The sequence below is a fragment of the Cololabis saira genome, chromosome 23 (genome assembly GCF_033807715.1).
Source record: "Cololabis saira isolate AMF1-May2022 chromosome 23, fColSai1.1, whole genome shotgun sequence".
Taxonomy (NCBI): Eukaryota; Metazoa; Chordata; class Actinopteri; order Beloniformes; family Belonidae; genus Cololabis; species Cololabis saira.
Window position 1 is genome coordinate 1,454,873 of NC_084609.1, and position 27,507 is coordinate 1,482,379.

Here is a 27,507-nt window from a genome sequence, read left to right on the forward strand (position 1 = left end):
ATACACACTGGCTTGTTCACCTGCATGCTGGCTCTCTAGTTTTTGGGTTTAGGTAGCGGTAGCGATAGCTTAGCTCAGACTGCAATCAGATCTCAAGATTTAGGTCGATTGCTGTTATTGTTTTGGTCGGCTCCGTGCCGGTTTCGTGTTTTGTTTGTGGTTTTTTGTTGCAGATTTCCAGTGCTTGACATGTGTCTCCGTGTGTTCCTGCTTCCTGGATTGGCAGTGGATGTCGTCACCCCCCCCCCCCCCCCCCCCCCAAAAAAAAAATCACTGGGTTTGTATGTGTATATTTATGTATGTGTACGCATATGTATGCGTATATATATGTATATATATATTAAATATAGTAATAATGCACATATATATACCTTTGGTTTCTACCTTCATGGTATCAATCATTAATATGTGTGCAGACAAGGTAAAAAAAAAAAACACTTTATGGAGATACTCCATCGTATTTGTAACGCCTGATGCTTGTCTCTGCGACAACCGGAGGCCCCGGAGAGTCGGTCCTTCGCGGCGCTCCGAGCTCCTTCTGGGAACGCTGGCGTGAATGCAGCCAGGCTTTAGGCCACGTTTCCACAGAGCTGGTATTTACAAAAACAGATATTTCCCCCTCTACGTTTATAAAAATGCCATCATTTCCAGGAACCTGCATAAATATCTGTTAAGGTGCTATGAGCAGCCAAACCTACAGGGGGCAGTGTAACGAGAAGATAAAGTCATGCTAGCCAATCAGAATCCTGGAAAAAAACATCAACAAATGACACGAGTAACTTCCAGTTACTTCCAAGATGAACCAGAGTCTTTGGTTTGGAGTGACAGAGAAGTGGAGTTACTTTTAAGTGTGACTTTAGAATATAAAACAGGTAAAATACAAGAAAATATTGACGGTTACAAACTAATTGTAACCACAGGTGTCACTCATGACGCTGGTGACGTTTCTGTCTCATAATGTGACGTTCTGAAGAATAAATGTCCGTTTCTCTCCGTTTACAAGCAAATGTTTTTGGAGACTTTGAGCTTCGTTTTCGTGTAAACGAACGACCAAAACGCATGAAAACACCACCGTTTTTGCTCCGTGGAAACGGGGCCTCAGACCGTCTGTTAGCTAAGTTACGGTTAGCTTACGGTTCAGGTAACTGGCAGCCCGGCCAGAACCCATGGGGTCGTGTTGGACCCGATGTTCTCGACCTCAGACCGGGACGTCTGCTAAACACAGAGCCCTGGGACCCGATGCTAGCGGGGAACCGGAGCCACCGGAGCTCCCGCCTCGGCGGTGCAGACCAGTGGAACGCTGCACCAGCGGCCTCAAGCGTGACGAACAAAACCGCCACCACCATGTTTTGCAGACTCTCTCTCCTCCGATTACTTGAACACAAGTCAGCCGGCGGGGGGTCATTACTCCCCCAGACAAAAACACTTCCAGTTACTTCCAAGATAAACGAGTCTTTCGTTTGGAGTGACAGAGAAGTGGAGTTACTTTTCAACATTTCCACTTTTTTCTCAAAGTTTTGACTTTTTTCTCAAAATTTTGATTTTTTTCTCTACTTTTTTCTCAAAATTTCAACACTTTTCTCAAAATTTCAACTCTTTTCTCGACTTTTTCTCAAAATTTTGACTTTTTTCTCAAAATTTCGACTCTTTTATCAAAATTTCGACTTTTTTCTCGACTTTTTTCTCAAAATTTGGACTTTTTTCTCAAAATTTCGTGGCAAGTAAACGTGAAGACGGAGTTTTCAGAAATGATGGTTTTTGGTGACTTTGAGCTTCATTTTTGTTTAAACGAACGATCAAAACGCATGAAAACACCAGCGTTTTTGCTACGTGGAAACGGGGCCTCAGATCGTCTGTTAGCTAAGCTTACGGTTAGCTTACGGTCCAGGTAACTGCTAGCTTGGCCTGAACCCATGAGGTCGTGTTTGACCCGATGTTCTCAACCTCAGACCGGGACGTCTGCTAAACACAGAGCCCTGGGACCCGATGCCACGCTGGGGAACCGGAGCCCCCAGAGCCCCCGGAGCTCCCGCCTCGGCGGTGCAGACCAGTGGAACGCTGCGCCAGCGGCGGCAGGCGTGACGAACAAAACCGCCACCACCATGTTTTGCAGACTCTCTCTCCTCCGATTACTTGAACACAAGTCAGCCGGCGGGGGGTCATTACTCCCCCAGACAAAAACACTTTCCCCGCCAAGGCGGGCCGCGCGGCTCAGCGCGGGGGCATTAATCTTTCCCCCGGGGAGGTTAAGTAGGTGCAGGAATAACATCTCTAATGTCAACACGGTGGCTGCAGCGCCACTCCTCCGTGACGCGCGGAGCAACACGGGGGGAAAAACAAGAGAAAAACCCTCAACTGTTACAAAACAAGAGCCGAGCAGCCGCCGAAACCACAACTGTTGAAAAAAAACGCTGCACTTTTACTGGCCGGGGCCCAAGCACAACACGGAGAACGGGCTGGGCGTCATTATCTCCGACCCGTCGGGGTTTCTCCTGCTGCAGCCGCGCGGGGAGGAGGTGTGGGAGGGAGGAGAAGAAGATAGTGAGTAAGTTCATCCGTCTAATTACATCTGCCGTACGGGTGCTGCTACCGTGAGGCGGTGATGCTGCCGTGACCGGCCCGTGATGTCAGCGGGAGGGCCGTATCGCCCGGTTTATAAGGCCCTGCCAGCCCACGGCCGGCAGAACCGCTCCGGCTGCTCCGGGGAGAACCACTAACGACGAGAAGGAGCCACGCACTTCTGATTTAAGGATTCACTTTATTCTGGAGGAGCAGGAACTCCGGTCCCTACGGTGAGTGAGAGCTGGATGGATGTGGATGAGGCTGACGGGTCGCAGGACCAGAACCCGCTGGGCTTTCTGGGTTTTTATCAAAGAAACTGGTTTAGATCCACAAAAAGAACCGGATCCAAAGAACCGAGTCTGATGAGAGTTCTGGAGGTCCAAATGGTTCTGAGTCTGTGATGCTGAGGTGTTTTAAGAGGATTTTACTGCAAAGAAACGTCCGGTATAAAATGTACCGGAGTCCATTTGGAATTATTTGCATTTTAGTTCACTTTTGCATTTTTCTGTTGATTTACAGAAAGTTTTAGTAAAAACATTGAAATATTTGCCTCTTTTTACATTCCTTTATTTGCTTTCATGCTTTCTACAAAAGTTTTTTTTTTTTTTATTTATTTTTTTTTTAATAATGCACATATATGCCTAAGGTTTTTACCGGCATGGTATCAACCATTAATATATGCGTGCAGACAAGGTAAAAAGAAAAAAAAAGTTTTTTTTTTTTAAATGTTAGTTAGTTAGTTAGTTCAATTATGAAAATCAATAAGCAAGAAAATAAACATTTACAGGTTTTTCTTTGGTCAACACGGTGATTATTTTGACCGAAAAGGTCGGAGCTTGAAGCAGAAAGTTTATCTCGCCCACCAGAATATAGAATATAGATAGAATATAGTGAATAGAGAATTAGTTTTTTTAAATCTGACTCTGAATGGATGAACATTGACCCTCGGCTCCGTTAGCTACTCTTAGCTACTCACGTTGTCTCGTTAGAAACTCTCGTTTGCTCTTGAAGGTTTCTAAAATGCTGCAGTAAATGTTTACAGATCTTTTGTGACTGATTTTTGTCCAAAAAAGTACAAATAATTTCTTTTAATATGTTTGATTGACCCTCTGTCAAGCCCCGCCCCCGTTGCTAGCTCGGACAAAACTGTCATCTCTCTTGTCCACTTCTCTTGTAAAAACTGGGTTTTACATCGCTTTATTTCTAATTAATTTACCAAAGAAAACCAACAGCAACTAGATATAAATAAAAAGGAACATTTTGTACCGTGTAGCAAGTTTAAAAATTGATGTTTTCAGCGAAAACAAGATTAAATTTTGATTAATTTAGCCGCTAACACGGTGGGAGGTGTCGTCGTCCACATGGGTTTATTGTAATTGACCGCTGGTTTCTGGATCAAATGTTTTCCTGTGATCCTCTCTGAGTAGCGGCTGTTACTTTTTACATTCCTTCATTTGCTTTCATGCTTTCTAAAAAAAGTTAGTTGTTTTAGATGTTAGAATATAGTGAATAGAGAATTAGTTGTTTAAATTCTGACTCTGAATGGATGAACATTGACCCTCGGCTCTGTGTAGCTACTCTTAGCTACTCACGTTGTCTCGTTAGAAACTCTCGTTTGCTCTTTAAGGTTTCTGATATTCTGCAGTAAATGTTTCCAGATCTTTTGTTTCTGACTTTTGTCCAAAAAAGTACAATTATTGTATTTTAATATGTTTAATTGACCCTCTGTCAAGCCCCGCCCCCGTTGCTAGCTCGGACAAAACTGTCATCTCTCTCGTCCACTTCCTTTGTAAAAAATGTCCAATTATTGTACCAAAGAAAATCAACAGCAACTAAAAATAAATAAAAAGGAACACTTTGTACTGTGTAGTAAGTTTAAAAAACTGATGTTAAAAATGTTGATTAATTTAGCTGATAGCACGGTGGGAGGTGTTGTCGTCCACATGGGTTTATTGTAATTGACCGCTGGTTTTGGGATCAAATGTTTTCCTGTGATCCTCTCTGAGTAGCGGCTGTTACTTTTACAAGTTCCCCGAGCTAAAGCTTAACCATTAATAAAAGGCTTTTTTTTACATTCCTTCATTTGCTTTCATGCTTTCTAAAAAAGTTAGTTTTTTTAAATGTTGGAATATAGTGAATAGAGAATTAGTCGTTTTAATTCTGACACTAAATGGATGAATATTGACCCTCGGCTCCGTTAGCTACTCTTAGCTACTCATGTTGTCTCCTTGGAAGGTTTTGTTTGCTCTTGAAGGTTTCTGATTTGCTGCAGTTAATGTTTCCAGATCTTTTGTTTCTGACTTCTGTCCCAAAAAGTACAATTAATGTCTTTTTAATAATGTTTAATGTTTAGTTGCTAGGTCGGACAAAACTGTCATCTCTCTCGTCCACTTCCTTTGTAAAAACTGGGTTTTACATCACTTTATTTCTAATTAATTTACCAAAGAAAACCAGCAGCAACTAGATATAAATAAAAAGGAACACTTTGTACCGTGTAGTAAGTTTAAAAAACTGATGTTTAAAATGTTGTTTAATTAGCTTATAACACGGTGGAAGGTGTTGTCGTCCACATGGGTTTATTGTAATTGAGCGCTGGTTTCTGGATCAAATGTTTTCCTGTGATCCTCTCTGAGAAGCGGCTGTTACTTTTACAAGTTCCCCGAGCTAAAGCTTAACCATTAATAAAAGGCTTTCGCGGTCGTAGCTAACGGTTGTAGCTAAGGGTCGTAGCTAAGGGTCGTAGCTATGGGTCGTAGCTAAGCGTCGTAGCTAAGGGTCGTAGCTAAGGGTCGTAGCTATGGGTCGTAGCTAAGCGTCGTAGCTAAGGGTCGTAGCTAAGGGTCGTAGCTAAGGGTCGTAGCTAAGGGTCGTAGCTAAGGGTCGTAGCTAAGGGTCGTAGCTATGGGTCGTAGCTAAGTGTCGTAGCTAAGGGTCGTAGCTAAGCGTCGTAGCTAAGGGTCGTAGCTAAGCGTCGTAGCTGCTGCCGAGCCCACTTGGTTTTGGCAGCACGGATCGTTTTTCTACCAGTTTGGGGATAAAAAATACGCTGCATTCTCACTACACTCTTTTTACTAATACAAAGTTTAAAAAAAATAAAAAAATGATTTATATTTTGTTAGAAGCAAGTCAAAACGTTTTCCATCGATGTGAACGAGAGAGACGGCTGTTTGGTCCAACCGGATAAACCGGATGTTTCTGATTGGCCAGTCAGGGACCAATCAGAAGGCTGACAAAGGGTTCAATTTCCCACAAACAAAGACTTTCTCCAAGCTTGCTAGCGTTGTATTGGTGTGTGTTATTTCTTAGAGTTAACGTGTTAAATCTGTTGTTTGTAAAAGAGCTGTTTTCACGTCCGGTTGGCCGGAACGCAAGTGGAGAAACGGCAGTCGTCCGTTTGGGTTGTCCTAGTCTTTATAAGTAAAAGTAAAACTTAATCATTCTTTCTAAGATAAGAAATGTAGGAATGTAGGACCAGTTCTGGTTTGACCAAGTTTGACCTGAGTTTAGCTAACCTCAGTCCTGGTTGAAGCGCTAGCCGAGGCTACGTCTTACAGGAGTCCGTTTAGCTCCACCACAGGACACGTTTAACTAATGAAAGATCCTGTGTTCGTTCGTCTGGCGAACCACAAGAAAACTAGTGAAATAGAATCAAAGTTAATACAAACTTTTATTATATCAAGCACAATGTTTTCTGGCCGGAGGTTCAATTCTTTCAGACCACAAGGTCGGAGAGAAATGCACACGTGGTCATCGATCCAGTTCAATTTATACTAAAAAGGGAGGTGTTTCTGTACCTGAATCTCATTGGTGGAGCTGCTACGGGAAAGACCCCGGAACATGTTTCACCTCCAGCTCTACATCTCCTCTGATTGTCTCCTACCTGGGGTTAGGGTTAGGTTTTAGAAACCTCAAAATCCGGTGGGCCCTGCGGCACTGGCAGGTTAGGTTTTAGAGGTTAGAGTTAGGGTTAGAGTTAGGTTTAGGGTTAGGGTTAGAGTTAGGGTTAGGGCTGGGGTTAGGGTTAGAGTTAGGGTTAGGGTTAGAGTTAGGGTTAGGGTTAGAGTTAGGGTTAGGGCTGGGGTTAGGGTTAGAGTTAGGGTTAGAGTTAGGTTTAGGTTTAGGGTTAGGATTAGGGTTAGGGCTGGGGTTAGGGTTAGAGTTAGGGTTAGGGTTAGGGTTAGGGCTGGGACGTCAACCCAGATCACAGATCAGACCCCCCAATGCTAAAAAATCTGTTTCTCCCCATTGTCTCCTCAACAAATGGTATGTATTTAACCCCTACATCTAAAATACAGGTTGACTCCGTGACTAGATGGAAGCAGCTGTCCTGATGAATACCAGGTTACTTTGCATATAAAGAGAAACCACCAGTGTTAGAAACTCTTCCAACTCTTAGGCCCCGTTTACACGTAGTAAAAACGCTGGTGTTTTCATGCGTTTTGTTCGTTCGTTTACACGAAAACAAAGCTCAAAGTCTCCAAAAACCATCATTTCTGAAAACTCCGGCCAAAGTGTAGATTTTTAAAACCTCCGTCTTCACGTTTGCTTGTAAACGGAGAGAAACGGACATTTATTCTTCAGAACGTCACATTATGAGACAGAAACGTCACCAGCGTCATGAGTGACACCTGGGGTTACAATTAGTTTGTAAGCGTCAATATTTTCTTGTATTTTACCTGTTTTATATTCTAAAGTCACACTTAAAAGTAACTCCACTTCTCTGTCACTCCAAACCAAAGACTCTGGTTCATCTTGGAAGTAACTGGAAGTTACTCGTGTCATTTGTTGATGTTTTTTCCAGGATTCTGATTGGCTAGCATGACTTTATCTTCTCGTTACACTGCCCCCTGTAGGTTTGGCTGCTCATAGCACCTTAACAGATATTTATGCAGGTTCCTGGAAATGATGGCATTTTTTATAAACGTAGAGGGGGAAATATCTGTTTTTGTAAATACCCGGATATGTGGAAACGTGGCCTGAGAAGCTTTTCTCCGGGTATTCCGGGTTCCACCCAAAGACATGGTGGGACTACTAAACCTGCTAAACCTGCTAAACCTAAACCTACTACACGAGGCTTCAGTCACATGAACTATGATGTCATTGATTTATGGGGTAATCTTCAGAATAATAAGAGTAATTATGGGACTAATTCAGCCTAATAAATAACCTTTAATTGTGTTTGTGCTCCCTGAACTAGAAAAGTGCTTCATCAGCACCTTCTTGTTGTTGTTGCTGTTTTTAGCCGTCCCGTCCGTATTCAGCTGCGTTTTCCTGCAGGTCTGGTGAAACTATTGTTTTCTGCTGCAGAAATGTCGTGTCCCGGTCCGTTTTCGCTTGAATCTAATCTAAACACAAGCCGGTGGTCTCGCTAACACATCCGAAGCAGGAGAGTTCTGTTTATTAGCTTAGAAACGACTTCGCACAGTCAGTTAAACACCTCTTGTGTCTCACTTTAAATACCAATCTAATCACGAGCCTAAACCCATAAAGACTGTTTAGTGAGTGGAAACCGCTCCGTGTCCTCTCCCGCGCGCTAATCCCGGCTCTGGCAGCGCTGCAGCGCTAACCATAATCAGATGTAATTGAGTGTAGGGACGTGATTGCACTCGGCGGGATCCAAGAGTGACACACAGCAGATTTCTGAACACCCATCCTGTGACATGTGCAGGAGTCACGGCGAGAGAGCCAGCTAGCGCGAGACGGCCGGCGCCTTCGCCTGTGTCTGCCTCCGTCAGAGCCGGCGTTAGCGTCTGCCTCCGTCAGAGCCGGCGTTAGCGTCTGCCTCCGGCAGAGCCGGCGTTAGCGTCTGCCTCCGTCAGAGCCGGCGTTAGCGTCTGCCTCCGGCAGAGCCGGCGTTAGCGTCTGCCTCCGTCAGAGCCGGCGTTAGCGTCTGCCTCCGTCAGAGCCGGCGTTAGCGTCTGCCTCCGTCAGAGCCGGCGTTAGCGTCTGCCTCCGTCAGAGCCGGCGTTAGCGTCTGCCTCCGTCAGAGCCGGCGTTAGCGTCTGCCTCCGTCAGAGCCGGCGTTAGCGTCTGCCTCCGTCAGAGCCGGCGTTAGCGTCTGCCTCCGTCAGAGCCGGCGTTAGCGTCTGCCTCCGTCAGAGCCGGCGTTAGCGTCTGCAGAACCCGGTTCTCTGATTGGACCGGACTGATGCTGAGGGACGAGCCAAACGTTTCATTTCATTTCATTTTTTATTCATTCCAATCATGGAAATATGCAAACAAGTAAAATAAGAACACAATCATCAACTAAAGCTTATTCCATAACCAGGAAGGAGCAGGAAGAAGAAAATCTTCTTCTACCTGCAACTCCCTCAAAACTAAATTGAACAATAATAACAGATGCACAATTACAATTACTCAGTTAACATCACAAATAAAGGAAAACTAAAAAATCAAAGATAGATATTATAAATCTTAACAATTTCATCGATACATTGCTATTTTTTTCTCTTTACATTTATTTTTAAACTGAAATATGTGTGTACAGCCCTTTAAATCATCATGTAATGAATTCCATAACTTAATTCCAACAACAGAAACATCATCTGCTTTAAAGTTGTTCGGGCAAATCGATGTTTAAAATTTAATTTTCTTCGACTAACGTTGACGCCGGCGTTTCAATCCTTAACGCCGTTTATTTATAGAGCAAAATTCAACACAAGGTAATTCAAAGTTCTTTAAATCAACATTAAAAGGGGCAAAACACAATTAAACAGTAAATAACAAATAAAATGAAATACAATGATAAGAAAAGAAGTAAAATAATAGAAAGCACAAGTTGTTAAAGTAAGGGCAGTACACTGCAAAACCTCAAAATCTTAAGAATATTTGTCTTATTTCTAGTTAAACTGTCTAATTTTTAATTTATTAAAAAATCTCATTACACTTAAAACAAGACTCATCACTGGAAAAAACAACAATTTTCACCTGTTTCAAGTAAATTTTCACTTGAAATAAGTAGAAAAATCTGCCAGTGGAACAAGATTTTTTTGCTTGTAATGAGAAGATAAATCTTGTCCCACTGGCAGATTTTTCTACTTATTTCAAGAGAAAATGTATTTGAAACAGGAGAAAATTGTCAAATAAGTTATTTTTCTGGTAATGACTCTTGTTTTAGGTTGCGAGTGAAGCGCAGCGGTAAATAACTTCCCATAAACTAACAGGACCAACCGGACAAACGGTGAACTAGAACCGGCGCTGGTTGAGCCGCATTTTGTAATAAACGTCCAAAATGTAATAACTTTGTCATTTAATTTTGTAATGAACTACCCCAACGCATTTTGTAATAAATTTTGCCGCATTTTGTAATAAGTTATTACATTTTGAGAAGATTATCACAAAATGCACTTGGAACTTTTTGATTCTCTAGAAAATGTAATAACACGGTGCATTATGTAATAACAATTCTAAAGCATAGTTTATTTGTTTGTTATTGACCGATATAATTCCAAACTTCAAATAGGAAACTAAAGTTATATTTGGAGTTTTATACATAGATTTATTGGCTACATAGCTCTGAGGAAAATTGCATAAAAAACAACAAAAGTCACTCTTGTATAAATTCATTGTTAAACAAAAATAACAGGTATTATTACATAATGCACCATGTTATTACATTTCCTAGAAAATAAAAAAGTTGCAAGTGCATTTAATAATAATCTTCTCAAAATGAAATAACTTATTACATAATGTGGCAAAATGTATTACACAATGGGGCAGTTTATTACAAAATGCAGCTTTATTACAAAATGAAATGAAAGGTTATTATATTTAGGAGGTTTATTACAGAACCGTCTCAACGATCCTGCACATCTGGCCGGCGGGCGATGGAAACGCTCCAGAGAGCTGGAGTCGGAGACGACAGTGAGTGATAAATGAGGAGTTTACTCGCGCTAATTTGTGCCAGAGTTCAACGTGACATGAATGTGGTTGAAGAGAAAAAAAAAGGTAGTTTCTTTTCAGTCCAGTTACTTTTATAAACTTCTGACGTTGGAAACGATGGAAACAGTGAAATAAAAAAGACCAAATCCACAAGTTTAAATGTTATGATGGATAAAGTAGAAGTTCCAGGTCCAGATCCAGACCTGCAGGTCCTCTACAGACCACTAGGGTCCAGGTAGAGAGCACTAGGGTCCAGATCCAGACCTGCAGGTCCTCTACAGACCACTAGGGTCCAGATCCAGACCTGCAGGTCCTCTACAGACCACTAGGGTCCAGATGACATCTACTAGTCCTGGTTTCAGTTCTACTACTTCATCTCTTGGAGCCATGGCCGAAACCCAACAGGAAGTCGGCCATTTTGAATTAATCGTGCAATTTTGGCACAATTTATGCCATTTCTTCAGCAGTTAATACGGCCTGAACCGTAACGTGCACCCAGGTGTGTTATACATCAAAATGTGCGTCTCCATCTTGCGACGACGCGCATTATTTTTCTCAGTCAAATGTGTTACCGTGGTGACGCTAGACGCCAAAAAGCGCGCCCACCCTTCATCTGATTGGTCCATATGTGATAGTTCCTACTTTCTACAGTAACTATTGAATGGTTTGACATAGAGAGTCGTGGGTGGTGTCATCGGACTCGGTTTGGAGTCCTTGACCATAATTGGTGCAAATTAGCCCCGCCCCTTCTTCTGATTGGTCGATATTTGATAGTTCCTATTTTATGCCATAACTTTTGAATGGTTTGATGTAAAGAGTCGTGGGTGGTTTCATTTCTGATTTGCTTATGATGATAAGTTGAGTTTTATGTGAACAGCAAAGGCACTTTTTATAGTATTATTGACCTAGGAATGTGGGGGGAACCCGGGGGGGTGGTGGCCATGAGTGCGAGGGCCCGTTAATCACTTCTTGCAGCTTTAATTATCATTATAATGGTACAATGAGATCAGGCAGCAGCTCCGTAAAAGTGCACACATGCAAAGACGATGTAAACAAAGACTGTGTAAACAACAAAATAAGAAACAGGAAGCATAAATATATGTACACTATGAAAATGAATGAATTAGGAGTCCCCGTCGTCGGCGTGGGAACGCGACTCCCAACGTTCCTCCATTCCCAAACAGAACACATTCCTGCATTCCCCAAACATTCCCCAAACATTCCCCAAACATCGTCCAACATGTCGCCGCGGAGCGCGCGTTAGCGGCGGCGTTAGCGGCTAGCGGCGGCGGTGGTCCAGGGGTCACCCCGAGGGCGAGCAGGGCCACCCTGACGGCCCGTCATCGCCCTCATCCATCACCCCCTCCTCTCCTCTCCTCTCCCCTCCTCTCCTCTCCTCTCCCATCCTTCCTGCTCTGGCCTTCGTTCCCCACACCAGAAACTCCAGAAACTCCACAACTCCAGATTTACGGGCTCTCTCATCACAGTCCAGGATTTATGGAGTCTTTCATCCGAGTCCAGGTCCTGCAGGCAGAGAGAGTCCCGGCTGGGGGTTCCACTCCCCCAGACCTTCACACGAGACCAGAGACCAGGAGATTCAGACTTCAGGGGGTTTGGAGACGTTTAAATCCTCCACCGATCTGCAGACGTTGAGGGATTAAAGTGCAGTTATCTGGTCCGTGTGTGGGACCGGCTCGGCCCAGAGGGGGGTCCAGAGCTGGTCCAACATGTGGACGCCGCCTCTGCAGGGGTTTATTCAGTTGTTCTCTGGTTGTTGGCTGAACCGGAGGTTGGATGTCAGCGTAGGACGGAGCCGGCCAATCACAGGCAGGTTTAATGGAAACAGTATCAGGAATCTGAGCTGAATCAAGGTCAAACTGGTTATCCAGCGGCGCTGGTTTCAAGGTCAAACTGGTTATCCAGCGGCGCTGGTTTCAAGGTCAAACTGGTTATCCAGCGGCGCTGGTTTCAAGGTCAAACTGGTTATCCAGCGGCGCTGGTTTCAAGGTCAAACTGGTTATCCAGCGGCGCTGGTTTCAAGGTCAGCATTGTTATCCGTCATCTGGGAAAAATAAAATCAGCCGTCTTCATTCATGAATATAAATTGCTTGAGCGAAGAATTCAGACCTCAAATGTTTTTGAAGTGTTGTACTTCTCCCAAATTTAGTTTATTAAGTCACTTTGAGGTTTTTTGTTCAACTTAGGAAGTTAATAAAGATTTTGAGTTCCTTCTTTTCTAATAATCTAAAGGATTATATTGTTTTCATTTTTGTTAGTTTAGAAAATCTGAACGAAAGTTTGTGACGTTTTTTAATTTGCAAGTTTATGAACATTTCTTAAAATGTTAAACTTTATATTCAGTTTCTATTTTCACAAACGTTTGTGACGTCAGAAGTTTTGAACTTTCTTTAGATGTTTGAGTTTATAAAATCAGAATTTCCGACTTTTTCCTTAAAATGTTCCCAATTTCATTAAGTCAGATTTTTTTATTTAATTCCTGAGTCGATAAAATCAGTATTTCTGATCTTTTCTTTGCTTGTCTGCATTGTAATCCCTTAACTCCACTGAGCTAGCAGCTAGCATCACCAACATGTATGCTAAAATGTTTTACTTTTACACAAATGTAACTTGTTTTGGAGCGTGGGAGGTTAAAGTCCGGACAGAAACGTTGGTGGCGGCTCGTACCTGACGGGGTTAACGTGTTATCGTGTTAGCGGCCGCCGTGGGGCCTCAGCGTGGGGCGAGGCGGGGGCCAACAGTGCAGGCCTTTGTGAGCAGAACTACTTTGAAAAGCAGCGGGAGGGGGTTCAGATTAAAAGCAGGACATTTGTTTTGTGTTTGTGGGTTTTCTGCCAAAAGGGAGCAATTTTCTGTGAATGTAAAACAGCTTTGCTGGCTCCGACCCCCCTAGCGCCGCCGCCGCTAACGGGAGCGCTGCCGGGAACCGGCTCTACCTGCCGGTTCCAGGTGAGCGGCGTCCGCAGGGACGGCGGCGTTCCCAGGGGGGTCGGCGTGCTAGCGCTGCAGTAGCCGTCTCTCCTGTTCTGGTTCTGGTTCTAAACCCCCCCCTGGACTCGGTGTTCCTGGACCGGTTCCAACCGGAGCAGCTTGTAAACTGGAAGGAACTCGACTCGTTTGCAGACGAACTGAACTGGAGGGAAAATAACTCCCATGATTCACTCTGGCAGTAATCATTCACTGTGAGATGGCTAACCTTCTCCTGCAGGCTAACCGCCGCTGACCCAGGGCCGGTTCTAGAAAATGATGACTACGGTGCATCTCAGATCAGAGGGGGTGCACATGTCTGGCACCTTATTCAACACTAAATTATGCATTTTCCCATAATTTCAAGCGGAATAATAGCAAAACAAGAATATTTAAAATGTATTTCAAATGCTTTATTGCAGCAATATCGCTGCAGAACAAAGAAAATGCTACATTTAGTCTGGGCTACCTCACCTATCAGACAATCTAGCAACAGAAAATAAAACAGAGAAAAATAAATATAACCTGTGTGGTCCAGTCGAGGTGAGATGGATCTCTGTCTCACGACCACCGTTGTCTAACTTGCTGGCGTGGTTGTGCTTGAACCACTTCAGAATATCCATCGTTACTTTGTTAACGGAGCAGCAGAGAGCAGCGTCTTGTGCAGGAAACTGCTGGAAGCAGATGAGTGACGGACACTGGCTGATTTATGGTTGAATGAATGAAAATATATTTATTTCTGCCAGGTTATTCAGAATGTAGACACCAACAGAAAGCATTAGTTCACATAATAAAGAGACCTAACCGAAAAGGAATAGGCTGAAGTTATTGCTTATTTACGCCTACCCTTCTCACATGATCAACTTATTCAGATCAAACATACAAAACATAGTACAAATAAATCATATTGTCGAACATAATTCTGTAATAGTCTCATCTACTGGATCCCTCATATTTTTCAAACACATTATACTTAAACAAACGTTTGAATGCATGAATCGACTGGACTGGCACATCTTCCCACCCAAAATGTTTTAGATCCATATTGGACCAAAAACACAAAAAAAAGAATATGTCTGGAGCCCAAAACATGAAAAGTCTTGTATCAGAATTAGAATGAAGGAAACACATGCTGCATGTTTCTATATTAGTTAGAACTGGGGAAGATTTATTTTTTCATTATGCACTTTGAGAAAAAAGTCTAAATGTCGAGAAAAAAGTCAAAATGTTGATAGAAAAATTGAAATGTCGAGAAAAAAGTCAAAATTTCGAGAAAAAAGGAAAAAAAGAAAAAAAAAGAAGAGAAAAAAAGGAAAAAAAAGAGAAAAAGAAGAAAAAAGGAAAAAAATAAGAAGAAAAAAAAGAAAAAAAAAGAAGGAAAAAAAGGTCAAACATTTTTGAAAAAGCTCCAGGAGCCACCAGGGCGGCGCTAAAGAGCCACATTGGTTGCCGACCCCTGGTATAGTGGATGCGATAAACAATTTTAAATTGAAGCGTCTATTTTTATTCTGGGCGCGGTTGAACCCCGTTGAAGCGAATCCCGGCTGGGAATCAGTCCGGTTCTGAACTCTTGGTGGGGTTGAAATCTAAACGTGACCAGGTTGTTGACGGCGGCGTTCTCATGCTAGCAGCGTTCTCATGGAGCCGGGATATAAAAAGTCGAGCATCAACACATAAATCTCTGCAAACATGAGAAATGTTGGTGCCACATGCCTGAGTAAACCCCCCCGTCCCCCGGGGGGACCCCCCCTCGTAGCGATAAGACCCTTCAAGCCGGCGTTAGCGGCGCTATAGCGCAGCGGCGGCGGCGGCTTGAAGACATTGCTGAAGTTTCAACACGTGTCAATCAGGCCGAGCCGGCGGCGCTATAGCGGCGGCGCTATAGCGCGGCGGTAAGGCCCCACATGAGTCAGAGAAAGTCAACATGTTGGAGAATCTGTTTACAATTACCCATCAGCCCCGTGTCTGGGGAGTCGGTGTTCTGCCTGGTCGTCACGGCAACACGTCCCCCCGTCAGGCTGCACTTGCAGGTTTGAGCGTTGAAGAAGAGGAATGAGGGGAACTCTTGGGGGGGGGCTGGAACCAGGACCTGGAACCAGGACCAGGACCTGGTGTCCAGTTCTCTGCACCAGGTGTTTTTTGGGCGACCCCTTTTCCGCTTTCCCTGTGGGTTCCATTTAAGGGCTTGTCTTATGATGGAATTTGTGGCTTTCGCAGGGTACGGCCTATCCAGCGCCATCGGCCTTTCTTAATTTCTTCTTCCCCAGGCAGCTGGTTTGTTCTCTCCAGAGTTCAGTGTTGCTGACGGTGTCTGGCCATCAATGTGGAGGATCTTCCTTAGGCAGCTGTAATAAAGACCTGTATTTTCCTGGTGGTAGCGCCTGTAGTTCTCCATGTTTCTGCTCCGTATAGGGGTACTGCCTTGACATTGGTGTTAAAGAATCTGACTTGGTCTTTATTGGTCCTTGAGGGTAAATAGTTGAGTAGAAATGGTAGTAATCTCAGTAAATACGACCCAAACGGCTCCCCAGCTGCATCTTTCCATCGCTGGCCGTAAGTTCACCTGCTTCCTCATGAATGAACATATTTTCAGGATTAAAAGTACAAAGCTGAGTAAATGTGAGTGAAACCAAACCAACGTCGCTCACCAACGTCAACACTCATGTTTGACGAGCTGACAGACTCCCGGAGCAGCGTTTCCTTGCAGGGTTTCCTTGCAACGTTAACGTCAACGTTGACTTTGGTATTGGTGGTGAGTTCTTCGGAGTTCCAGATGTTCCGTAGTTGTACGAATGCTGCACGTGCTTTCGTGCTTTCACGTCTGCGTCTGTGCCGCCCTCTTTGTCAATTACCCTGCCGAGGTCGGTGAAGGATTCGGTTTCTCCCAGCGTGACTGCATTGGCGTTGGCTGCGTTGATCTAAGGAATCTTGGTCTTTCCCTTGTGGATGACGATGACGACCCAGTTGTGCTGAGGCTACGATGATGAGGCTACGATGTCGGTCTTCTCCTGCGTTTGATGTTGAGTGTGTGACAGCAATGCCAGGTCATAGACGTTTAGTCCAAATCCTCCATTTGCATCCAGGGAGTCCACGGAACGCCGTTCCTTCTCTGTGCGGTGGAGATCTTCATTATCCAGTCAATCGCTAGCAAGAAGAGGAAGGGCAACAGAGACCTGGGTAAAATAACTGACCTGTACTTAGATGGGAATCTGATGACCTTTGATCAGTTGGTCTGTAAATGTGGCATCCCTAGAAACCTCTTCTTTAAGTACTTACAGGTAAAAAGCTTTATAAGATCACAGACCCAGACCCTGGATAAACCTCCATGTCAGCTAAAGAGGAGTGTGTTGTAAGAAATAAGGACGGTAGGGGTCAGATATCAGTATTGTACAGTATTCTACAATCCAAATGGAAGGAAAACTCCCACTGTAGACTCAATGCATGGAGAGACGACTTAGGAATAAATATAACAGAAAATGAGCGGGAAAAAGCTTGTCTAAAGACACAAACAAAGACTATAAATTCGGAACTAAAACTAATACAATACAAGTGGCTATTCAGAACGTATGTGACACCTGTAAAACTACATCACTACAACCCCAACATGCCACAAAACTCAGTCATTTTGGATGGAGGTAACTGACATTATTTCACGTACGACTAACACGGTGGTTCCACTTGAGGCAAGGCTCTGTATTTTAGGTATTTATCCTGATCACTATGTACCGTAGTGATTGATCTGTCCTTAGTTCAGGCTAGGAGAGCGATTGCATTAAGGTGGAAAAGCCTGGACGGGCCGACACGGGAAACGTGGTTACGGGAGACGGCGTCATGTTCGGCAGTGGAGAAATGAACTTATGTTGCCAAAGGGAAACTAAACAAGTTCACAGAGATATGGGACACTTTTATGCAGTTCCTGGAAAGTGATCGGACTGTAATTAATGATTAAAACCTGAGGGTGTTTATTGGTCCCTGGAGGTCTTTATTATAAAAAACTGGGTTTGTATGTGTGTGTATGTCTATGCGTATGTAAGCGTATATATATGTATATATATTAAATATAGTAACAATGCACATATATATGCCTTAGGTTTTTACCATTAATATGCGTGCAGACAAGGTTAAAAAAAAAAAGAGAGAGAAAGGGCACATTTGGTCTATTTTAACTTAAGGTAAGAGGCCAGCCTGCTTAATATGGCCTGAACCTTATTCAGACCTTCAGGGACCTTTATTGGTCCCTAGAGGTCTTTATTGGTCCCTGGAGGTCTTTATTGATCCCTAGAGGTCTTTATTGGTCCCTTATTGGTCCCTAGAGGTCTTTATTGGTCCCTTATTGGTCCAAGCTCCTACATTCTGCTGGAGCAGGAAGGGGGTACTTAGGAGTGCCCTCCCCGGAGTTGTTTCTGCTGCTGCTGCTGAGTAAACACCGCTGACAGACGTGTAGCTGCTGGTCGGAGGTCCCGGCGAGATCAGAGGACTGTTGTTGTGGGGGGGGGGGGCCTGGGGGGTCTGGCTCAGGTCTGGGGGGTCTGGAGGGTCTGGGGGGTGTAGGGGGGGCGTCTGATCCTGCATGACTGAGTTTCCAGTGAGTTCCCAGAGTCTGACTCAACAAGAACAGACTCTGGAAGAAGCTGCAGCGTGAGCGCCACCTTCCTGCCGCCCCCTCTGGCCCCGCCCCCTAATCAGGCCCCGCCCCTTTCCTCTGGCCCCGCCCCCTCCAGCTCTGACCTGCAGCTCCGCAGCAGCCGAGCATCAGAAGGACCTGCAGACGCAGAAGCAGCAACACCTGGACCCGTGAACCAGGACTGGATCCGCAGGACCGGACCCCCAGGACTAGACCTGCAGGACTAAACCTGCAAGACCTGGACCCCCCAGGACCGGACCGCTGCAGCCGGACCTGCAGCCCCGACCCTGGATTGTGTTTTCTAACGGTGTGATAATCACCTGGATCTGCTCCTGCTGGAACTTCCAGGACTAACTTGAGTGTTTCTGTGTTTTTCTGGGACCAGATGTGAGTTTCTTTCCCGTAAAAGCTGCTGGTTCTGATTGGTTCCAGGCCCGGCCGTGGGCTGCAGGCGCCGTCCCGTCCTCCCGGGTCTCATGTTCTGCTCTGCTTCTTCCAGAACCATGTTCTTCTCCCGGACGGCGGCTCAGCGCTGGTTCCTCGCCGTCTTCCTGCTCTGCTCGCCGGCGCCGCGGCACGGACGGCCCATCGACGCCCTGAGCGGCAGAACGTAAGTCCTGGTTCTGATCTGGTTCGGGTCCTGGTCCTGGTCCTGGTCCTGGTCCTGGTCCTGGTCCACCTGCATGTTTACAGGGTGATGCGTCCGGGCCGGACCTCCCTGCCCGTGTGAAGTGAATAATGCTGATGTCGGACTCGGCGTGGGCCCAAACCAAACGCTCCCGCCGAGCCGTTCTCCTGCCAAGCAGAATAAACGCTCTTTCACACCAACGCCGCGTCGCCCGCGCCGCACAGCGCTCGCTGCTTTTTCCACATTATCGCTCATCGCCTGTGGATGAAGATGCTCTGACGGCGGCGAGGGCGTTGAGGGCGAGGGTGGGAGAGGGTGGGGGGAAGTTTGTGGGTGTTTATGTCGGGGGAAGCCGAGCGACTCCGGGCCTGGGAGCTGCTCCTAAAGTGGAAAAGAAAACAGGAGCGCGATGAAAAGGTGGCTGACCTTTGACCCCGCCTCCGTCTGCTGCAGATGTTTCCCCTCAAGTCCCGGCGCTGGTCCACCTGCACCACGAGAGAAAAGAGTTTATTTACATCTGGTTCCTGTTTCAACTGTGTTGGTTTGTCACTCGCAGCTGAATCTCCCGTAGGGGCCGTAAACATTAGGAGATGTAGGAGTCGTAGGAGTCGTAAGAAACCTAGACCATAGGAAACGTAAACCGTAGGGACCGTAGACCGTTGGAAACATAGGAAACCTAGACTGTTGGAGACGTAGACCGTAGGGACCATAGGACTCGTAGGGACTGTAGACCATAGTAGCCGAAAACCATAATGGCCGTAGACCATAGTGGACGTAGGAACCGTAGACCGTAGGAGACATAGACTGTGTTTATGTCGAGGGAAGCAAAGCGACTCCGGCCCTGGGAGCTGCTCCTAAAGTGGAAAAGAAAACAGGAGCGCGATGAAAAGGTGTTGGAGGCGTCTGACCTCTGACCTTTGACCTTTGACCCCGCCGGCGTCTGCTGCAGATGTTTCCCCTCATGTCCCGCCGCTGGTACACCTGTTTATTTACATCGTCGGCACCTGAAGTCCGCGGTGGTTCTTGAAAACTGTTGGATTTCAACTGTGTTGGTTTGTTAGACGCAGCTGAATCTCCAGTAGGAGACGTAGGAGTTGGAAACATAGGAAACGCAGACCGTAGGAGTCGTAGGGACTGTAGACCATAGTGGTCGTAGGAGCCGTAGACCGTAGGGACCTTGGACCGTAGGAAACGTAGACCATAGTGGACGTAGACTGTAGGAGACGAAGGAACCGTAGACCTTAGGAGCCATAGACTGTTGTGTTTATGTCGCAGGAAGCCGAGCAACTCCGGCCATGTGAGCTGCTCCTAACGGGGGTTTATGCACCTGAGTGGAAAAGAAAACAGGAGCGCGATGAAAGGGTGGTGGAGGTGGAGAGTTTATTTACATCGTCGGCACCTGAAGTCCGACTGGTTCCTGAAAACTGTCGAGTTTCAACTGCGTTGGTTTGTTACCGCAGCTGAATCTCCAGTAGGAGACGTAGGAGACGTAGGAGATGTAGAGCGTTGGAAACATAGACCATAGGAATTGTAGGAGACGGAACCGTACGGGCCATAGACCGTAGGAAACATAGGAAACGTAGACTGTTGGAGCCGTAGGAGACGTAGGGACTTTAAATCATAGGAGACGTAAACCGTAGGAGTCGTAGGAACCGTAGACCGTAGGAGACGTAGACCATAGTGGCTGCAGACCATAGTGGACGAAGGAACCGTAGACCTTAAGATCCGTAGACTGTAGGAGACGTAGGAGTCGTAGGGACTGTAGACCATAGGAGCAGTAGACCGTAGGTACTTTGGACCGTAGGAGACGTAGACCATAGTGGCCGTAGAGCAGGGGTGTTGGACTCCAGTCCTCGAGGGCCGGTGTCCCTGCAGGTTTTAGATGTTTCCTGCAGGTTTTAGATGTTTCCTGCAGGTTTTAGATGTTTCCCTGCTTCATTGCACCATGATACAAGTGACTGTACATCATAGGAGCCGTAGACTGTAGGGACCTTGGACCGTAGTAGACGTAGACTGTAGGAGCCATAGGAAACGTAAACCGTAGGGGACGTAGGGACTGTAGACCGTAGGAGACATAAGAGTTGTAGGGATCTTATACTGTAGGATCCGTAGATTGTGTTTATGTCGGGGGAAGCCGAGCGACTCCGGCCCTGGAATCTGCTCCTAAAGTGGAAAAGAAAACAGGAGCGCGATGAAAAGGTGGTGGAGACGGCTGACCTCTGACCTCTGACCTCTGACCTCTGACCCCGCCGCCGTCTGCTGCAGATGTTTCCCCTCAAGTCCTGGTCCACCTGCACCAGGAGAAAAAAAGGGTTTATTTACATCGTCGGCACCTGACGTCGGCAAACCGTAGGAGACGTAGACGTAGACTTTAGGAGATGTAGGAAACGTAGACCGTTGGAGACCTTTGTTGGGGGCTGGTGACCAGCCATCGTGGTTCCGGGAACCAGTAATCCAGACTAAACCAGACTAAACCAGACTAATCCAGACTAATCCAGACTAAACCAGACTAATCTAATCCAGACTAAACCTAGACGCCCCCGGTGCATCTGTCCTCCAGGTTTTCAGATGTTTTTATGACAGAAACAGAAAGGGAGAGTTTAATTTTAGCCCTAACCGATATTTAGTGGATGTTAACAGAAGTCAGATTCCAACATCTGGAGAGGAAACACCTGTTAATATAAACCACTGGTGTATATTATCCTTTTATTGTTTATTAACCAGAAGATGTTCAACCCTGAACATTAAAGAATTCTAGAAGAACAGCAGAAATCACACGGATTTAACGTCGTCGACTCTTGTTTTTCTCAAACTCACTGTATTTATTTTGATTTTGGTAAAATTTGTGAACTTTTGTTGCTGCGTTTGCGTCTTCCATCGTTGATTTCCAGGAATCTTAACAAACTCCAGATCAGTTGCAAACATCGAATGTGTTTGCAAATGTACCGATAACAACGACCTTCCAGGTCACAATTAGCTGACTTAGCTTCAGCTAACTTGCTAATTAATACTATTTTACAGCTGGAACCAGGACTAAAGTTGAAACCAGGACTAGCAGGACCCCCTACCGAGAACCATCAGAGATGTTTTCTCCTGTCTGAGTTTATTAAAGTTAGAAACTCGCCCAGATCTGCTTTCAGAGCCGTTTTCAGGAAATATCTGTATGTACATAAACACTGGGGGGTTCATGACTTAGCACTCTGAAGGACGGACGAGGACGAGGATCAGACCCGTCAGACTGAAACTGGGTAGTTTAGGGTTCGGGGTGTTTGTGTGCTCAGATACTCGAGGCGGCCGCTTGTTCCCACGACTAGAACCTGGAACCTGGAGACTCCAGTAACTGGAGGTTCCAGGAGAAGAGAAAGAGGAGGAACTGCTTTTCCAACCAAACACACCTCCACCTTCCCTGGGGGGGCGAGGGATCCTGGGAAATCTGGGAATCCTAGAAACCTGCCCGAGCCCAGACAGCTGAGGCTCTGCTCCGTGGCTGAACGGCGCCCTCTGGGGGCGTCAACGAGTCTCTGCTGCCACCTCTAGGGCCGGTTCTTCTCTTTACTACCGGACCCCGGGGACTAGGGATGGGAATTGATAAGATTTTATTGATTCCGATTCCATTTTCGATTCTCTTATCGATTCCCATTTGGAAAAAAGGAGAAGAAACAGGTGGATTAGCATCAACTTTGTTGTAATTCAATTCAATTCAATTCAATTTTATTTGTATAGCGTCTAATACAACATAGTTGTCTCCAGACGCTTTACAGAGATCCAGAACATGAACATAAACCCCCGAGCAATTATTACATAAACAATGGCAGGTAAAAACTCCCAATCAGCCTCTCTCACTCCCACGCTGCAGGATCCAGTGTTGTGCATTCAGAGATGCTCTTCACCACCAGCAGAGGATGCTGCACCATGTACAAAACAGAAAAAAGAGAAGGAAAGGGGGGCCGGCACAAGAAACTACAGGAACGATGGACAGAAATGATAGCTATGAGATATTTATAATAAATAAAAGTGGAAATGGAGAAGAGAGAAAGGGAAGAGGAGAGGAGAAGAAGGGTGAGAGGCACCGCCCAGCGGATCATGTCGGTCCCCCCTGCAGCATAGGCCTATAGCAGCATATCTACCACCAAGCTATATTTGAGACTATAGCTTGGTGGCTGATAGCATGCGTTTTTTCGTACGTTTTTTTTCATACGTTTCTTTCGTACATTTTTTCGTACAATTTTTCGTGCGTTTTTTCGTACGTTTTTTTCGTACGATTTTTTGTACGTTTTTCGTACGTTTTATCGTACGTTTTTTTCGTACGTTTTTTCGTACGTTTTTTCGTACGTTTTTTTCGTACGATTTTTCGTGCGTTTTTTCGTGCGTTTTTTTGTACGTTTTTTTCGTACGATTTTTCCTACGTTTTTTCGTACGTTTTGTCGTACGTTTTTTTCGTACGTTTTGTCGTACGTTTTTTTCGTACGATTTTTCCTACGTTTTTTCGTACGTTTTGTCGTACGTTTTTTCGTATGTTTTTTCGTACGTTTTTTTCGTACATTTTTTCGTACGTTTTTTCGTACGTTTTTTCGTACGTTTCTTCGTACGTTTTTTCGTACGTTTTTTTCGTACGTTTTTTCGTACATTTTTTCGTACGTTTTGGATCATGTCGGTCCCCCCTGCAGCATAGGCCTATAGCAGCATATCTACCACCAAGCTATATTTGAGACTAACTATTATAGTCTTGTTCTATAGCTGCAACTATGACTACTGACTCTAACACACTAGAGTTTACACTACCTAGAGATTTACCAACACCAGCTAGAGGTTTACTAAACACTAACTATAGGCTTTACTAAACAGAAAGGTTTTAAGTTTAGTTTTAAAGGTGGAGGTGGTGTCAGCCTCCTTAACCCAGATTGGAAGTTGGTTCCATAGTAATGGTGCCTGATGGCAGAACGCCCGCCCTCCAAATCTACATTTAGATACTCTAGGAACTACAAGTAAACCTGCACTCTGAGAGCGGAGAGCTCTGCCAGGAACATAAGGCTCTATCAGGTCTTGTAAATACTGCGGAGCTAAGCCGTTTTGGGCTTTATATGCAAGTAATAACATTTTTAATTGGATTTTGAATTTTATCGAGGTTCTAAAAGTCCGGTTCTAACGGTCCGGTGGTTCTGAGGTTCTAACGGCCGGTTTCCCCCCCTGCAGGCGCCGCTCGGTGAGCCACACCCAGCTGATGCACGACAAGAGCCGGACCCTGCAGGACTTCAGACGACGGCTGTGGCTGCAGGAGCTGCTGGACGTGGTGCACACGGCCCAGACCCGGGACCAGAACCAGAACCGGGACCTGCCGGTCCTGCAGACCAGCACCACCGGCAGCACCCTGCACTCCAAGCCCCCCGGCGGCACCAAGAACCTGCCGGACCAGAACCAGAACCAGGACCAGGACCAGGGCGGCACCAACCTGCCCCAGGAGACGCTCAAGTCCGGCACCTACAAGGACGCCTTGCTCAAGGGCCCAGGCAGGAAGAAGAAGAAGGGGCGGAGCGGGAAGAGGAGGGAGGGCGAGAAGAGGAGGAGGAGGGCCCGGTCCGTCCCCCGCCGGCCCCCCTGGACCTGGACGGGCCTGCAGGGCCTGCAGGGACTCTGAGACCGAAGACCGTCTGACGCAGGTGAGAATCCAGGGGAAAAAACACCTGTTACTTTGAAATTATATCGTTATTATTATTATGGTGGTACCAAGTAATGGCATGAACATAACTGCAATCGTCCAGAATGGCCCAAAGGGCAATGTTGCTAGCATTTTGCTAAAAAGCTAAAGTCGTAAAGGTCCCACTGCTCACCAGCGGGTGTACAGCATGACCCCGCTCTGATGTGGAAGAAAAAAATCCCCCAAAAATAAAACAGGCCGGAAAAAACGAGGAAAAACATGAAAATTAAGGCGATATATTAGTATACAGAAAAGGTTTCCCTTTTCTTCTTATTATTCCGAACGCTTTTTTCGTCCGTTAACGCGGCCCGAACCGCAACGTCCACCCATGCATGGCATACATCGTTAGATGCGTCTCCATCGTGCCTCGATGGGCATTACTTTTCTCATTAAAAAGTGTTACCGTGGCAACGCTAGATGCCAAAAAGCAAAAAGAAAGGCGAAAATTCGGACGCTTATTGCTCGGCCGAACTTTATCGTAGAGACATCGTTCAAACTTTCAAACACTCGGCCCGATTGGCAGTAACAGACCCTACAAGCTCATTATGCCAATTATTACGGTTTTTGCGATATTTACCTTTCATTTATTTATTTTTTTCCGATTGACTTTGGACGCTTGTTGCTAGGCAACAGGTTATCGTAGAGACATCGTACAAATGTTCCGCGACTCGGCACGCTGTGGACTTCAACATATTCAAATTTCATGAAGCTGCAATTTAAGGACATTTTTTGTCAAAATCCAGGCCACATGGCCCCATTCATTCAGATGGGGTTTTGTACCATGGTGAAAAAAAAAACTATCCATTAACGTAGCCTGAATCGGAACGTGCACCCATGCATGGCAGACATCGTTGGATGCGTCTCCATCGTGCCTCGATGGGCATTACTTTTCTCAGTAAAAAGTGTTACCGTGGCAACGCTAGACGCCAAAAAGCAAAAAAAAGGGCGAAAATTCGGTCGCTTATTGCTCGGCCGAACTTTATCGTAGAGACATCGTTCAAATTTACAAACACTCGGCCCAATTGGCACTAACGGACCGTACAACCTCATCATGCTACTTATTACGGTTTTTGAGATATTTAAGTTTCAATAAAAGTTTCAACTGTTGCTAGGCAACAGTTTATCGTACAGACATCATTACAACATTGACAAACCCGGGACACGTTGTACTGCAACATATTTTAGTCTCGTCATGCTAGCTATTACGGTTTTTCAGATATTCCACTTTGCTCATTTTGATGCTAACGGAACTTTGGACGCTTGTTGCGTGGCAACGCGATATCGTAGAGACTTTGTTCCAACATTAAAAGACTCAGCTTAATGTGGACTACAACATACTGAGGTCTCATTACGCTGTCGTTTACAGCTTTTGAGATATTGAAGCCAAATTGTCCCATTCTATCCTATGGGGCTTGTTACCATGGCATTAAAACCTATGCTTTTTTATGGGGGGGAATATCAATAAATCATCCATAAATGTGGCCCGAACCGCAACATGCATCCATTATTAATAACCCCAAACACAACCAAAACAACCTTAAACACATTATTAAACATTATTATTATTCATTATTATTATTATTATTATTATTATAAAACATTATTATTATTATTATTATTATTATTATTATTATTATTATTATTATTATTACTATTATTATTATTATTACTATTATTATTATTATTATTATTATTATTATTATTATTATTATTATTATTATTATTATTATTGACTATTAATGATAAAATAAATCCTGAAACATTCTGAATTTAACAGAATAAAAATAGATGTTATTTATGTAGCAGTACCAGTTCTGGCCACACGGGGGCGACAGAGCAAATCAGACCCATAAGGTCAACCTGTTTCTGACTGAATTCTGACCCGTTTTTGACGTGTTTTTGACCGATTTCTGACCCTTTCGGACCTGTTTAGTTTCTGATCCGTTTTTGACATATTTCTGACCTGTTTCTCACCCGTTTCTCACCCGTTTCTGACATATTTCTGACATAATTCTGACCTGTTTTTGACCCGTTTCTCACCCGTTTATGACCAGTTTTCTAACCCGTTTCTCACCCGTTTCTGACCTGTTTCTCACCCATTTCTGACCCGTTTCTCACCCGTTTCTCACCCGTTTCTCACATATTTCTGACCTGTTTCTCACCTGTTTCTGACCCGTTTCTGACATAATTCTGACATGTTTCTGACCCGTCTCCCCCTCTGTGTTGCAGGAAAGTCGGGCCCGGCCGGTGACTCCTAAATGCTCACGATTGCAGCCGTCTGTCGTTGTGATCGTTTGGAAAGAAATTGGAACATATTTATTGTGTGTAAATATTCTAAATATATCAGAATAGAAGCAGAAGATGAAACTCCTGGAGCTCTGAGAAGCAGAACCTTCGTGAATCCTCGCTTTCCCTTTTTTTACTACAATTATGTCTGTTTTTTCTTTTTTTTTCTGGTAATTTATTTTGTCTGAATGGTGTATTTATTTTGTAAATGTATCGAGGTGCTGCTGACCTTTCTATATTTTTGTACCATAATGCACTTTAGATATATAAATATAAATATATATGCCATTGATTTGTTCATGGACTTGTTTCTGTGCTGGACTGAGATGAAGAAGCGTTTCCTCCACGACCCACAATCCTCTGCTTCCCCACACTTCTGTACATAAACCAAACTGCATCCTTGTTGTTGGCACTTGCACTGAGATGAAACCGGAATAAACGTTTGACCGTCGACTCTGGTCTCTGTGTGGATTTGTTTTATTTTGTTTTTTTTGAATATTTTATTTATATAGCACTTTTTTATACATACAGGTACAGTAAGAAACTTATAGAATAAAACAGAATAGAATTATTATAGTATTAATAGTATAGTATTAGGGCCAAACTAAGAAAAAAAAAGAAGGAAATTACGAGAATAAAGTCGTAATATCAAATATATTATAAATATATAATATAACTAATACAAGATGCTCAATATTCAACATTTTAACACACACTTCCTGTTAGAGTTCTCATAAATTAACACTTTATTCTTGTAATATTACGACTTTATTCCCATAATATTACGACTTTATTCTCGTAAATTACGACTTTATTCTCGTAATTTTACGACTTTATTCTCGTAAT

The 27,507-nt window shown here is 44.6% G+C and overlaps 1 protein-coding gene across 1 annotated transcript; it reads left to right on the forward strand.

The window, feature by feature from the left end:
* The first annotated feature begins 18,204 nt into the window (after window positions 1-18,204).
* Window positions 18,205-27,106, forward strand: pthlha (parathyroid hormone-like hormone a). Its single transcript, XM_061715101.1, has 4 exons — window positions 18,205-18,439; window positions 18,552-18,662; window positions 23,874-24,337; window positions 26,605-27,106. Exons 2-3 carry the CDS (start codon window positions 18,556-18,558, stop codon window positions 24,313-24,315), a joined length of 549 nt encoding a protein of 182 aa, XP_061571085.1. The 5' UTR covers window positions 18,205-18,439; window positions 18,552-18,555; the 3' UTR covers window positions 24,316-24,337; window positions 26,605-27,106.
* Window positions 27,107-27,507: the final 401 nt, after the last annotated feature.

Excerpts from the sequence above, each read along its gene's own strand:
- pthlha (XM_061715101.1), top strand. The coding sequence starts at position 18,556 with ATGTTCTTCTCCCGGACGGCGGCTCAGCGCTGGTTCCTCGCCGTCTTC. Across the intron at positions 18,663-23,873 it reads GACGCCCTGAGCGGCAGAAC|GCGCCGCTCGGTGAGCCACA; the intron begins GTAAGTCCTGGT and ends CCCCCCCTGCAG.